Below are 16,620 nucleotides of genomic sequence, written 5' to 3' on the forward strand. Positions count from 1 at the left end.
GGAGTGCTGAACAGAGTTTTGAAATAGGGGAGAGATGCTGTTTGGCAGAGAGGAGTGTGGCTACGATTCTGGGTTGGGGTAATGGCACATGTGACAGTTCAGAGGCTCCAGCGATGAATCATGTGTGGGGGTGACCTGCTGGCTTGCACGCAGCAAATGTGCCTGAGCCAGGGTGCAGTGGGAGATGGAGGCAGTAGGTGTGGGGAGGCTAATATACTACATGTGAAGTCAACTGAAGGGCAGAGGAGTGTGATAAGGGAAAACACAATTCTTATTCTTTTTTTTCTTTCTTTTTGCCAGTATAGGATAAAGTGCTAAGCATAGGACGCATATAAGTCATTAATTCCTTTATTTCTTATCAGTGTCTTAAACAGCTGAAAAATATCCAAAGAAAAAAATAAGTTAACTATGCATGTATTGCTAGGATTCTGTAGGCAATAAATTAAGAGGAACTTGTAGGATTATGAAATGGATTAGTGATTTCTAAAATGTTTGTGGGAAAGTGTAAAAACATTAATGATTTAGAATCTTCTAAGGCTGTTTTTTTAGTTGTTTAACGTGAGTCTTATCAATAGTAGATAATGTAGGGCAGGGATAGGGTCCTATACATCTTGTGTATTTTGCACTGGTTAGCACAAAGCTGGGACCACAGCAGGCACTCAATAAATGCTTAGCAAAGTGAAATGAAGTAAAGGGTGATGAAGCCCTACAACAATGAGGGTATGATTAAAGGCAAAGTCTGAAAGCAAAGGGATGATGTAGTGGAAGTGTCTCTGCTCTGAGCCTCTTTGTTCCTGGTGAACAAAAAGAAATCAAAGCCCTTACCATCCTTCATCATCTTCTACTTCCATTTCAGAAACGTCGTTTTCAGGAGTTTCAGCAATTGCTTGCGTGAGTTTAGATTTAAACTGGTTTAGCAGCGCAAGGGTCTGAAATAAGAATACATTTTTTGATAAGAATAAATATGACTTCAGAAAAGACTCATATTTGTTAGAAAAAATATCCTACCAGGATGTAAACTTTACTTTTGAAGGAAAATAACAAAACTGCCTTCCTGCTGCAACAGTGATTGATATTCACAATCCCTGACATTACCCTATTTGCATCTGCACTGACATTTTACCTCAGATACATGATTATTTTCTTACTTGGAGAACATAAATTTGCTTATATAGAAGATACTTAAATTTTCACATGCATGCTTATTACTAATAGTTAACTTTTTACTGTCCACAAGACAGGTAGGTACTTCATTAACATATCTATAATAATAAAAGTGTAATATGCTAATTAGACCGGACAGCCGGACATCCTTCCGGACGACATTCTGGACAACCTCCTGGACAAAGCTGGGGCTGCGAGGGCCAAGGCAAGTCGCTGTGGCTGCGAGGTCCAAGCCCCTTGCACGAATTTTATGCACCGGGCCTCTAGTGTAAAATAATAAACAAAACACTAACAAATAGTATTTTTCATTGAACAATTTCCTAAAAATGTAAAAAAAAGTACCAATACTGGAGAAGGTGAAATAAACGGACACATTAACTTTGGGAAGATGGATACACTGGAGATATCTTTAGAAACTATTGTTATGTACTAGAAACTTTAAGATGATCATTCCCTTTGATTTAATAATTCCAACCCTGAGAATACATGGAGAAAAAATACTCTGAGACACAGAAAATAGCTTATGTGAAGGATGTGCATTCCAGCAACAGTCACCCAAGTGGGAAAATGGAAATTTTAAATGTCTATCAATAAAGAACTAGATAAATTTGGTAAAAAGCAATGACTATGCTATTAAATTCTATACATGAAGCATTTCATTCTATTGTTAAGTGAAAGAAGTAGGATACAAATATCACGTGTAGTATGATTTTTTAAAAAAGGGATCATTCCTTTGATTATCGTTTGGCTCCCTTGCCCTTTGTGGATGAGCAGAAATAAGTGCTTACAATTTGATAATTCCATTGTCTCCGGGCTGTACTTTAACAGTCTACTCCAGAATTTGAGCAGAGAAAAGAAGTTAGGAAAAAGTTTTTTATTCCACAGTTTAAAAAAGAATATAATTAGAAAACAGGATAAAGTGTTATCCATATTAAAAAATCAAGTATCTAATTAAAATATTGATACATGGAATTCAGTACCAAAATACATTTCATAAGGAAAAAGTTATATGATAGTTCAATATGTGAATAACAGGTATAGTAAGGAGTCACAGTAAATTGTAAGGCTCCAGAATTTATCTGCCAAATATCACCAACACCACAGTTCATGAAAAAATTAAATTGGTTTTACTGATCTAGAATCTAAGCTTAATGAAGACAGGTGGTGACAAAATAAAAGCAAAGGCAGTATTGCTAAAAAATGATAGTGAAATGTGCTTTATATGTTTCACAAAATTTAATGCTCACATAAACAACAGCTGAAAATATACACATCACCATCATTGCTGAATGACATGATTTTGAGAGAAAAACTATAAAGTCCTGTAGAATAGCCTCATGGGCATTCTGAGGGCTGCCTGGTGGGTTAGGGTTTAGATATTTTATCCATCTCTAGAGTAATAATTATAGGACTAAGCTCTTTTTAAAAAAATATATTTTTATTGATTTCAGAGAAGAAGGGAGAGGTGAGAGAGATAGAAACATAAATGACGAAAATCATTGATTGGCTGCCTCCTGTATGCCCCCTACTGGGGATCAAGCCCACAACCCAGGCATGTGCCCTTGGCCGAAATAGAACCTGGGACCCTTCAGTCCGCAGGCCGACGCCTTATCTCCTGAGACAAACCAGCTAGGCAGGACTAAATTCTTCAAACGTTAACAGATAAAGAAAGCATCCCTTGTTTTTAAACCTTATTTATTAAAATAAATCTACTTTTGTTGTATTTTGTTTACTGTAAAAATGTTAGAAAATAAAGAGTAGCAAAACAAAAATATTATACAAGTACTCAGAATAACCACTGCTGACATTTTGGTATACATTCTTCAAGGCTTTTTATGTGTTTCTGTGGGTATATGTGCTTAAATACCTATATCTATCTATACTAATAAAAGGGTAATATGCAAATTGGTCAGGATGCCCTCACAGTAATGACCAAACAACAGGCTGTGTGGGGCGACCAGGCTGGCAGGGGGGTTAGTGAGGGATGACTAAATGACCAAACAGCAGGCTGCATGGGGTGACCAGGCCAGCTGGGGGGACAGGCCGGCAGAGGGGGGCAGTGAGGCTGCATGGGGCGATGGAAAAGCAGGCTCCGTGGGGTGACCAGGCCAGCTGAGGGGTGACCAGGCCGGTAGAGGGGGGCAGTTAGGGGTGACCCGGCCAGCATGGGGGGCCATGAGGGGCAACCAGGCTGGTGGGGAGGGGCAGTTGGGGGCAACCAGGCCAGCAGGGGGGGCAGTTGGGGGTGACCAGGCCAGCAGGGGGGGCAGTTGGGGGCGACTAGGCCAGCATAAAGGGGCAGTGAGGGGCGACCAGGCTGGCAGGGGGGGGCAGTAAGGGGTGACCAGGCTGGTTGGGGGGCAGTTGGGGGCGATCAGGCAGGCAGGCAGGTGAACAGTTAGGAGCCAGCAGTCCCAGATTGTGAGAGGGATGTCCAACTGCCGGTTTAGGCCCAATCCCCGGGATCAGGCCTAAATTGGCAGTCAGACATCCCCTGAAGGGTCCCGGATTGGAGAGGGTGCCGGCTGGGCTGAGGGAACCCTCCCCCTGCACAAATTTCATGCACTGGGCCTCTAGTATTATATAAATATCTATCTTCATGTCTATCTATCTATCTATCTATCTATCTATCTATCTACCTACCTACCTACCTACCTATCTATCTGTCTATCATCAATCACTTATAAAGTAAATCCCATCAATTTGTAATGGTGGACGTTTGTACACTTGGGAAAGGCTTTTCTGAGGGCATAAAGAAACATGAAAACAAAGAATACTTCTTAGTGAAATGAAATTTTAAAACTCCATAGCAAATTACACTAGACCTGGATCTTTTTCCTTGAGTCGAAAGTGGCAAGGCAGTCTGTTTTCAGAGCCAGTTAATGTGCTACTGGCATTTCCTCAAAGAAGGGGGACTATGACCAACAAAAAACATCCTCTTGGCCTGGCTTAGCTTCCCCTATTTAAGACTGGGCTTTCTCTAGCTGCATTCTAAATGCAAGAGAAGACACTAGGCAGAAAAGCAAACATCACAAAAGTAACAGGGTACAACATAGGGTGAAGAAGATAGGATCTGCATGGAGGTATTTCTGTTTGCTATCTACAGGGGAACTGGTCTGGCTTTTGCCAAAGGATGAATGGTCAACCACCTGCAGCACAGCTAGAGCCTTCCCAGCACAGAGAAACTGCTCTGAAAGGTCCCCGCCTTGGGGAACTGTGCATGCATATCTACACATAAGGTCACTCAGCTGGCCTCTGTGTCTCCAGTCCTGCCCCGGTTCAGTCTATTCTCCTTACTACAGCCAGGGTGAAGTGATCTTTCCAAACTGCAAATGAAATCATAATACTTCCTCCATTTGATGGCTACCCATTGCCCTTGGGGTAAATCTAAACTCCTTATTAAGGCTCAAAAATACCTTCCTTGAATGAGCTGGCTTCTGCTTACCTCTCCAGTATCATCTCTCTCCTTCTCATTTATGTTCCAGTCATACTTATTAGTTATTTGCAATTATAATTTCCTATACTTCTTGTTAAACTTTTCCTACGATTATTTTCATGCTAAGTAATGATGCATGCTCCTTCGTTATTGGGAATTAGGTGTCATTTATAGCATAGTTCCTGATAGATTTATCTATCCAAATAGTCTTGAGCTTTTTAATTTACTTTTATTTTGCCTATTTTATTTATACACCTGAAATGGTGTGTTCTCACATACATATATATGGCAGCATCAAAAAGAAAAGATTTTCGTCTGCCCCTTAGCTTTTCAACATGAAGGGCTGCTGAGGGAGATTTATTTTACTGAGGGACAAGTGCTGCATGGTGTGTATGGTGGACTCCCAAATTGTTGAGCTGATTTCCTATCTCTTTTTATTCTGACTTCTGGCAATCTTCCTATATTACTAGTTAAAGAAACAGGAATACTCGCAATGAGCAGAATTTTGCAATACTACTTACAGTAGAAGTCAACTAGTAGAACAAATGCCTTCTTTGCAGGCAACCTGCAGTTTCAAGTGGATCTGGCTAGTGAGCTTATAAGATGCTGGGCCCGAAGAGCCCTTCATCGTTTATAGTCACCACTTCTCTACTTTATAATAAGTCACTTAGCCAGAGGTTCCACCCGAGAAACTGGTAATACGTGGCTTTATGAGGTTCCTGTGCTTGATATGGGAGTACAGATTTAAAACTTGAAAGTTTAGGCTTTGCATCTACAATGTGTGGAAAGAACTCTATCCTCTGGACTTTCGCATGAGGGGCCAAGGTCCTTGTCACCCCACCCTGTATAAACACGTGCTTTTTCACTGCTAAGAGATAGTGCTTCCCCTGATGTATAATCAAATTAGGTTCCATTAACAATACTTGAAGACAGTTAAAAGGCAATACATTACGAAAAAAAATTTAGTTTGTGAAATTACCTGGTCTTCCCGGGAAGTTCCCTTCTTGGGCTGCTGCTTCCTCAGAGCTTCATACTTTTGCTTTTCTCTTCTGTATTCTGCAACAGCACCACCTAGGGCAGCCTCATCCTCTGCAGAATAATAGACTATTCTTAGAATAAACCGAAAAAAGGCTCTGTGGATTCATATTAAATCTATGTTCTTATCACTGAAGAGGAGGTCAGAACCTGGGGCTGGTGTTCCTCCATTTAATTAAAAAACCAAACCAATACATTCCACTAGCTCAACAACTATTTCCTAGATTAGAAAACGACTGATGTTAATTTACCAACCAATTTTGTACACATCTTTATTATATACTGTACTATTGCAGTTGTTCTCTATTATATTTGAGTATAAAATCACCTATCTCATTTTTAGAATAATTAAGATTTTCCTGAAATTCAGTAATACTATTTTATAATATTCCCTTGCCTTATAAGATACGCTCTTTCAAAATTGGTTGATTTTTTCCAATTACCTGCTACTTTTTTCCCCGCAGTGAAAAACAATAATAATAAGAATAATAGCAACAAACAACTTCACTTTGATGGCATTATAATATGTAAATATATCTAGCAAATAAGTCAGTTAGGACAATTACCAAAAGCAGGCAAAAATAATTTTTACTAAATTACAAATTAGAAAACAAATGTATGCATTTGATCCTGCAATAATTCCACATGAAGATTAGTTAACATCCAGAGTTATAGAATACAGTTTTGTTTCAAAGAAACAAGTACTGTACTAACATTTTTTTTAAAATGTTTTTACTGATTTCAGAGAGAAAAGCAGAGGGAGAGAGAGACAGAAACATCAATGATTAGAGAGAATCATTAATTGGCTGCCTCCTGCACACCCCCTATTAGAGATCCAACCGGCAACCCGGGCATGTACCCTTGATCAGAATCGAACCTGGGACCCTTTAGTCCGCAGGCCGACGCTCTATCCACTGAGCCAAACCAGCTAGGGCTGTACTAACATTTACAATACTTTACATGTATACATATTAATGAAAATTTGTGACTGAAAAAACAACAACAACCTGTCTCTTGTCTTGGTAAACCAAGAGGAGCCAGATGTAATCAAGAATGCTACTGGTCCTGGCTGGGTAGCTCAGGTGGTTAGATCATTGTTCTGATACACCAAGGTTGCAGTTTGTTCTCTAGTCGGGGCACATACAAGAAGCAATCAATGAACTTATCAGTAAGTGGAACAACAAATCAGTGTTTCTTTCTTTCTCCCTTCCCCCCTCTCTCAAATCAATTAAAAAAAAAAAGAATACCAGTAGAATCTTTCTACTCAAGCCTGGGTTTGTTTGCCTCTTTGTTACCCATTTTAAAGAGTATTATTAATGTGCACTGTATTAACAATGAGTCATTTTGTTCAAGAGATTTTCTAGTTAAAAAAAATGTGTAAACCAAGAAACACATTTTAATGGTCACCTACTAGGATTTTGATGTTGGTCAAAGGGTACAAAGGTGTAATTATGTGTGATAGATAAGTTCTGGAGATTTAATGTACAGCATGGTGACTATAGATAATAATACAGTATTATATAGTTGAAATTTGCTAACAGAGTTGATGTTAAGTCTTCTCATCATATACACATGCACACACACACAAACAAATTGTAACTACATGAGGTGATATATTAATTAGCTTGATTGTGGTGATCATTTCACAATGGCTTCTCTAGTTCTTGGTCTTCTGAGATACTGTATTTAATTGCCTGGCTTAAGGATATCTTTTCCCACCTCCTCTTTTAATTTCTAGCCCAAAAGTACAGGCAAACAGCTTGACAAAAGTTGTAAGGTTGTTGGTCTTTTATTATACACGTTTGTGGTGCTAGGATTAAGCCTGCTAAGGTTCCACATGGACTTCATCGAAACTAACCCAAACACTTTTACACAGCACACACAGCCAAATGAAATAATATATGTTGCACAAATCCTAGTGTGTGAAAAATCTGGTCCATTCTTCTATTTTTTAATGGATCTATCATACTAATATAAAGTCCTTCTATTTATAATGTGATCAACTATAAATGATCATAATACATTCACTTTTCATGTTTCGCTTTCTCAGCAGTATACTCTGAGCTAATTTCCTTAGTTCTATATTTCAGTTCACTAACTCTCTGTTTACTTGTATCTAACCAGTTTTTGAAACACAAACTAAGTCTTTGATAGTGATAATTATGTTTTATTAAATTTTTAGATATTCTATTTGATTCTTTTTAAAATTCACCTACTCTTTTTGATAGCCTTAGTCTTTTAATATAATTTTTATTCCTTAAAAATCTCTATTTGAAACACACTTGTTAAGTTATATCTTTCATGTTGTTCTTGGGGATCCTTCTGTTATGACTTCTGACTCTCTCCCTAGAGTAGACATTTCTCTATATGTTTTCTAATTTTTAATTGTGAGTTTATCTTCAGCTAGAGCTGCATCTGCACATGCTCCATAGGAATCCTAGGCACCCAGGACTGTGTAAAAATTTCTACAGAGAACTTTTGCATTTGTTTCTACCAGGCAATTAAGGGGTTCCACTGGTTCAGAACCATTTTTTTTCTAAGTTAATTTCTTGGCTTAGGATTCTTGTACCATATAGGTAGTGTACAGTAAGACTTTATAGCCACGGCTGGTAGAAGTTTAGAGTTTTGATTTTGATTTTTTATGACAGACTTTTCCCCCCTTCCCCACACAAAACTCTGAAAAATGGCAAGCTTCTCTGTGGCCTTCCTGACCAGGTGGGCAGTTTTTGTAGTTTCCACCTCTCTTGACCCAAGGCCACATCTCTGCCAAGTGTGAGATTAAAACCCCAGCTTCTAGCTATTAGAGCCTATATCTGGTTCCAATAGACCCCTGGGCAACTCTAGTGTCAGCTTGTCCACTCAAGCTCTGGTTATGCTTCCCCTTTTTTGGTACCTAGGACTTCCCTGTCCCCTTTCTCCTTTTCTCTCCTCCCTCCCTCCCTCCCTCCCTCCCTCCCTCCCTCCCTCCCTCCCTCCCTCCCTCCCTCCCTTACAATCTCTCTCTCTTTCTCTCTGTAGCTTAGCTAAGTATTTAAATTGGGCTGAATCATATTTTATCCAGCATTTCTATATATCTGTAGGAGAAGGAAGTTCTGTGTTAACTCAGTCCATGTTGCCAGAACAGGATGTAGCATATTTATTTCTTATGTACTTGAATCCCCCTGAATAAACAAGAATTGAATAAGCAACTAGATTTTAGTAACATAAAAGTGGCTAATAAAATACACAAGGAGTCGGAAAAATTCAGTTTCTCTAAGTACATCGTGCTCTCAATATACAATGGATAATTTATAAATAATAATGATGCAGCATGATGACTATTTGTCATTATCTGAAATTTCTATAAAACATATGCTAAATAAATACCAATGAAGAATCGTGAAAAAATTTACCAAGGACCTAGTATATGTTAGGCACCAGGCAAAGGTGCTTTTATTATCCATGAAGAAAGGATCTATAAATCTATTTTACAAATGAAGAAACAGAATCTATACTAATAAAAGGATAATATGCTAATTAGACTTAATAAACCGAACATCTTCCAGACGTCATTCCAGTTGTCCTTCCTGACAAAGCCATGGGCGTGGCCAACTTGCAAACTGCCCATGGCCCCTTGCCCCAGCCGGCCCCGACCCACAGCAGGGACCCCCACCCCAATTGGGGTGTGGCCGGCCTGCAAACTGCCAGCAGCCTCTCGCCAAGGCTGGCCCCACCCCTCAGTAGGCACCCCCCTACCCCAATCCGGGGGCCCCTTCAGGGCAGGCCAGCTGGCCCCCACCTGTGCACCAGGCCTCTATCCTATATAAGAAAAGGGTAATATGCAAATTGACCCTAATGGCAGAATGACCGCTGGACCAGTCACTATGAGGTGCACTGACCACCTCTTGGTCCCTTCCCCTGGCTGTCAGGCACCAATCACCTGATGGCGAACGGGGAACTGGGGGTGGATGGTGGCGGGGGGCAGGGCCAGCTGCGGGCACCTGGGGAAGATGGCCTTGATCGCAGGCTAGGCCTAGGGACCGTACCTGTGCATGAATTTCACGTGCTGGGCCTCTAGTTGGATCATAATTAGAATATAGTAAAGTTGGGATTTCGGCCCAGGTCTGTATGGTATTAAAGACTCACACTGTTTCTTACTGTCTTCAATTACAACTTCAATTCAGATAGCAAAATTTACTAAGTGTTCCCCATATGCCTGGCACTCCAAGAAATGCTATGAAAGATAGCTAAAACATTTTTAAAACCCTTTGCACTCGCTTGCTTTTTTCTCGATTCCTTTATTCTAATGCTAACCGTGTCGAGTCACACTCGACATCCGAGTACAAAAGGTTAATATTGGCTTTTTATTCTAGAAATTAATCTAAAGGGTAAAATGAACATAACATACGTGAACATAGTTAAGAAATCAGCCATTGATTGTAAGTGTCAAATTGTGGATTAATGGGTAGAATACCAGCCTTCTAGGGGCTTGAAGCTTCCCTACATTTTAGTACTGGAATACAAGTTTAAAAATATCTTGGCTTTTTTTGAGATAAAATTAGGTGATATATATAAAAAGGCCCAATGAAGACAATGTTCAACATCACTACACCATTAATTCACTACTAGAGTGTCAGTTTACTAGAGCACCGGAGCTAAAAATTATTTTGAGGATCTTCTAATCTAACTTCTCAATTTATAGGTAAGCTAGCCAAAGAGTAAATGAGGTTACTTAGCTAGTGTCCCATGTGGATTAGAAGCAGCACTTGGGATAAAACATGTGTTCTGATTCTTACTTTAGGAGATAATCTGTAGCAAATATTCAGGACTGCACTTTTAGCCCTGCATGTTATAAAGAATGTCTCTAACCCTCCCCTAAGAGCTAGTCGGAAACTTAACATTGGCCCCACTTGAATCTCTTCATTCTGCAACCTTTTTGTCCTGAGCATAAAGGGGTGATGACTACTCAATTATTGTTACTTAGTTAATAACCAATGGTTTCCATCTACAAGTCTCACTTCATAGATAAAAGGGCTTATACCCTCTACTGTCTCAGTACAAGAGCACAAGAAGCTAACAAGTCCAAGTAGCTACACATTTATTCATTTTTAAGAAAAAGGTTGTTGAGTGATTATTATGTATCAGAAACTGTTAGTAAGGCTGCTCATAAATGATTTTATAAAAATCTGGAATCACTATTTCAAGGAATTTTTTTAAAAATTCCCATAATAAATGAAAACTTTTATATAAATAAAAGTGATGTGTTACTGATGAAAGTAAACAGCATTTGAAAGCAAAAGGGATAGACTTTAAAGGATATAGAAAACTATCTAGTCGTATCTCATCATCCTTTCTGGAAGCTACAAAGTATGCTTTTATGAAATTTTATATACATGAGATCTTAAATTAATTCCAGGAAAAGTACCAGATTTGAAAATAGCTAACATGCTACCTAACATTTCAAATACTCACTATGTGCCAGATACTAGCACCTTCATTACTTGTTTAATCCTCATAAGCAACAACCCTATGAGGAATGCATATTACTAGCCCCATTTTGCATTAGAAACTAAGGCAGTAGAGGTTAAATAATTTATCTCAGGGATTATAAACATGGGACTATAAACCCGTGCAGTCTGGTTCAAAAGTATAATCTTTTAACCAGCTTGGTTTTTTCTTCTTCATGTCTGAGTCGCAAGAAAACTCAGAAGTAAATATTCAAATTTGACATAAAAAGGCATCAGGTCACCAACTGGATGTATCCTGATGAAATAATACCCTAACAAAAAAGGTCCAAAATTCCTCCCAGACCATAATAAACGGGAAGTTCAGTCTGCCAAACCGTGGATTTACATGAACAATTTCCACCTAGGAAGAATCCTTTATGCTTTTTCTTGATTCTCCTTAATTATGCACATTTTCCCCTTATTTGAACCTTTAAACACTCTAGCTCCTAAGCACACTACATTATAACTGCCTCTTTGTCTGTACTGCCTCCTATGCTATAAACTCATACAGCAGGGACTGGCCCCTGTTTGTGGCCAAGCATATGCCTTCCATATAGTGTATACTCGATAAACAGTAGCTGAATGGACAAATGATAAGACTGATCATTTTTGGGGTCTTAGATTACAGTAATATCCACAGTGCCTTACTGTGCTTGCTAGATGGAGTGGCTTCTTGAGGATTTAACAGGGGTTTCAGGCCTCTAGCATACAAATACGTTTTCAATTGATAGTTGCCTAATTAAGTTGAATTGTAAGGAATTAAATAATTTCTGGCACTTATTAAATAGAGGTGAGAGAAGTAGGAGAAGTCAACTTTAAGGCAGTGGCCCCTGATTAAAGCCCCTGAGCACTGAGCTTTCGGGGTGGAGTTCCTGTAAGAGTGGCAGCCATTCACTGAGGCGTTACCTCTCCTTGAGGAGCTTCTGGGGGGAAACTTCATATCCTGTTCACTGGTTTGTTTTATTAAGAAAACACTTTATGGAAATGATAATAATGAGAATATCCTGTGACACTGAAATGAGGGCCTTCATGGAATATACTCTTTACTATCATTCCTTTGTAATTATAATCAATTATATTTAATGAGTGACTAGAGGTTGAATCTGTACTAATTATGTTTTAAAGATAATTGAAAGTTGCTTAGATGATATCTTTAAAAAGTAGAAAGAAGAAAACCGGTCTCTCGAGCCAATGAAAGAGTCAAAATGCAAGCTTATTCATAATAAAGAAATTACTTAATGAAGGTGTCTCTATGACATTTACAAAGACTATGCAGAAATTTAGGCAAAGACTAGGCTACATTTTTTTTTCTGTACTATGAACTAAAATAAGAACTCTACAATTTATTCATTTTATTTCATCAATTTCTATTTTCAGCATAATTTTTATTCTACAAATTGAATAATACTGGCTCCATCTGGTGGTCAAAATAAGCCTCTAGATTCATGAAAATTAGTCAAAAGTGGTTAAATGATTTAGAGACTACCTGAAACATGCTTGCACACTAAACATTAAATATTAGAGTATGCTCAACACTCACATTGATTAGATGGAATTCAGTCTACATTTACATGAAGTTTTTATTATTCTTTCCCTGTTGTTCATCCTAGCTTCAATACTTTTAGGGCTTAAAAATTCTCAAAATAAGGTAGCAGAACATTTTCCTCTGTCTTTCTCTACTAGCTGATTTGAAAATGTGAAGGTAACAAGTTATAATACAATTAAATTTATCCATATTTTCAAATTGTATTCCATTTTGGAATATAAACTATAAAAATACTCACTGATTTTCAGCTGTATTTTCTGTGACACTTCCAGAGAGGTGGCTTGGGACTATATGAGAGTTCATATCTAAGAGTTTTGTATATTTATAGTCTACTAATTACTTAATCTTAATTTTTAAATTCAGTGTAAAAAAAGTATGTCCAGAATCACAACACAGAATATTAGTCTAAGAAGTTATTAGGCAGCAATGACCTGCTATTTTACAGATGAAAAAACAGGTTCAGAGATGCTAGATGATTGTGCTAAGCTGGGAATATAGGAACCCAGATTTTCTGACGACCCAATATTGTTTCCTCTCTACATGCACTATTATGTGTACCTTCTCTTTGTAGTGCATAATCACTACAGGTATATTTCATTACAATCTAATAATCACTTTGAAGTTATATAGATTTATAGTATAGTGTGACTATTTATAAAATGGCAATGAAGCCCCAATATAGATTTAATTCTCTAATTAGGAATTTTCTTAATTTTTACTTTTGTTATTTTTCCTTAAGATATAAGAAATTTTAAAAAAACGTTTTAAAAGTTTTTAAAGTCCCACTCCTATCTAAATACAAAACTTTTATCTTTTTTTCAGAGTTATATTGTTTTGTTGAGTTTATTATTCAAATAGCAGTCATGTTGGTAATATCTTACTGTCATAAAAGCACATAAGTCAGTTACCACAAAGTATTATACTAAAAACTAATTCAAATGAATTTAAGTGAACTTATCAAAAAAATTGAGAGATGAAGAGAACTTAGATCAGTAAAGACAGGTTCTGAATACTAAACATTAAATTGGTTTAAATTAGGATCCTCTTATCTTTTAATATAATATTTATCTATATAATAAATTACGTAGACTCTATTCGCTAAGCTTTTGGTAACATACTTCTCTATTCGGCTTAACAGTGATTATGAAAAATAATTACAATATATAAATGATTATTACAGATTATTACGGGACACGAGTAGCTTTTCTTCTTGGGGACCCCGCTTCCACCTGTCAGCTGCAGTGTGTCGCTCCATTCAAATGTACCTCATGCTTCCTCACAGACCTCAGCACCAGCACAAAGGCTGATTGATGTTGCCCTCAGGTCCTCCACAGAGCACACTCTGTACTTCTCCAGATGGTGTGACCCACAGTGCTTGGAGTTTGATGGGCACTTTGACAACACCCCTATGCTGTCCTGTCATTCTAAATGTGACAACTACAAATTATATACTCTGTGTTGTAGCAATAAGAAAAGAAATATAAAATTCATCAAGATAAAAAGATTTCATAAAACCAATATGGGAAAATATTAAAGAAATAACTGCTACCTAAAATTGCCAATGGCTATGATAACTCTAGCAAATTTTAAACACTGCAGAATATCTGCCATCCTAATAGTACTAAGGTGGGTTCTACTGTTTTGTGGTAAACTCATAGGTGCTTTTCTTACAAACTGGTTCAAAACAGTTCTTATATATTTACATGTGTGGTATGGCAGAGTATTCTTTATGTCTCCTATATGGCTGAGGAAAGTAAAGCAATACAGTGGCTTTACTTTTATAAATGGTCACACTATACTATAAATCTATATAATTTCAAAGTGATTATTAGAAGTAAAAGTATGACCACTACTACCAGCACCAGCACCACTTTCCAGAACCTAGATAAGAACTCTACCTGCTTTCTCACTAAATTTTGTCAGGACAGAAGGGGTATTGTCATCTCTGCATTATGAATGAGAAAACAGAGGTTCAGAGAGGTTAAGTATCTTGCCCAAGGTTATATGGCTAATAAATGATAGAGCAAGGACTTGAAATCAAGCTGTCAGACTTCAAAGCCCATGCCATTTCTATTCTGTTCCACTGCAAACAGTCATGAAGGAGAGGGGCTCTATTATGTATGGCAGCGAGGAAAACAGACAGTTCCCAACGTAAAGGAGCGTAATGGCTGGAAAAGCGTTAAGGCATACTCTTTAACCATGTGGTGGTACAACTAACATAAGAGAGGCCCTGATAAAGAACTTATGAAACTCACACAGAGGAAGGAGAGGGAAAGCTGGGTGGAGGTAGTGGCAGTAAGTATAACTGGGCCTTGATGGGGAAAAATTTAGCCATAACAGTAGGAGAGACAGTATAACTAACCAAAGCTTGGAGGCAACGAAGTGCAGGATGCACGTGAGGGAGGAAAACTGTTTTGTGAAAATGAAGGGTGAGTAAGTAAGATGGGAGATAAGGAAAATAAGATAAAATCTGATTGTGAAAATCCCCGAGGGCCAGATCAAGGAATTTGAACTTTATTTTGGGAAGCAATGAGCAGCCACAATTTATATCTTAGACTTTTATAAAACTAAATGAAGTGAGTTGAACCAACCTAGACTGTTGTCTTGTTTGAATTCATTTCTTAAGAATTTTTTAAAAGGGTATTTTCTCATGGTACTAGCTGGAGTTAATTGATAAAACAGGGGATAAAGTTCCATGTTTCCTGATGCGCACACTTCTCTCAATGCAAACAGTACATGCCTAAGTTCAGTGAACAAGAGAGCACAGGTGGGTAGGAAAAGAGAGACAGAGAGTGAGTCTGAGTCCCCAAATCTTGTTGAGATTTTCCCAGTTACTTTAGGATGAAACTGAAAAATACCCTGGTAAATTATTTTTCCACATCTAACAGAATATTCTAATTTAAAGGTGAAAAAATACGCAATTATTTGAAAGCACCATGTCTGTTTTTTTCCTGGTCTGTTCACCATCTCAGAATTTTTTACCTGCCTAGATCATGTTCTCTATTATAGGTACAAAAATTCGGGCTCACCCCTCTTCCCCAACCTCATATTTAATGATATCTCTAGCAAGCTAAATTCTGAGATGATGTGAAGGTAGGGAAAAAAGTCATCAAACCATGCTTTATCTGGAGTTGACCTGTGTTCAAATGTGTTTTGGGAGCCTGGGGTTGGAGGGCGAGTTGGATGGGTGTTACGTACTCAATCTTAGTGGTGTTGCTGAAGATTGCAGGCCAGAATCTGTCTGCTGATTCTGGCTTGCAGCTAACAGGTCATATTGCTTGTGGCTTATTTTATTTTATTTTTTAAGGAAACAATGGTTTGCAGTTTTATAGTGGAAAGAATATTGGACAGAAGAACTGATTCCTCAAATCTACTGTGTAAGTTAGTGTGAGAACTAAGTATCTTTAATGCTTTGGTTTCTTCATTTGCAAAATGGAAACTATAATACTTGTTTAATCTACTTCTCAGGACTGTTATAGAAGTAACTGTAATGAGGCATGTGACAGGACTTTGTAAGTTGTTCATGTTATATAAATATGAGGTATTATTATTTGGCAGTGACTACAGTGCACCGTATTTTATGTCTGTAAGCTACTTTATAGTCATGGTTCCTTCAGATGATTAAATCTCATCTGAAGAAGCAAGTAGATATAATATTTTCATTTTATTAACATACTTGTTTGGATAAAAATTATTTCTGTATATTAAATCATGTTTTCAAAGCACCAATAAAACTTGTCATTGGAATGTAGAAAATACTTTTTTGAAGTGAACTTTCAAAATTTAACTTATATTTCTATATATCTGGATATTCAAATGTAGCATTGTTATCATAAAGCTTAGCTATAATTCAGAACTTGCTTAAGAAGAAGCAGTATCTGCTGGCATACTGATAGGATAGAAAAGGCTTTGCTATCCTGTCTGTTGCTCATAGCTGACCCTGGTACAGTGCT

General features: G+C 37.7%; 1 protein-coding gene across 1 annotated transcript in view; it reads right to left on the reverse strand.

Annotated features, from left to right (window-relative positions):
- Positions 1-16,620, reverse strand: part of CWC27 (CWC27 spliceosome associated cyclophilin) — a 167,845-nt gene that overhangs the window by 23,736 nt on the left and 127,489 nt on the right. Inside the window, exons 12-13 of the mRNA XM_079784692.1 lie at positions 5,580-5,689; positions 826-929 (exon numbers count right to left, since the gene is read on the reverse strand). Coding sequence (XP_079640818.1) covers positions 826-929; positions 5,580-5,689 — 214 coding nt within the window. The remainder of the gene's footprint in view (positions 1-825; positions 930-5,579; positions 5,690-16,620) is intronic.

This window comes from Cnephaeus nilssonii, assembly GCF_951640355.1.
Source record: "Cnephaeus nilssonii genome assembly, chromosome: 2".
Classification (NCBI taxonomy): Eukaryota; Metazoa; Chordata; class Mammalia; order Chiroptera; family Vespertilionidae; genus Cnephaeus; species Cnephaeus nilssonii.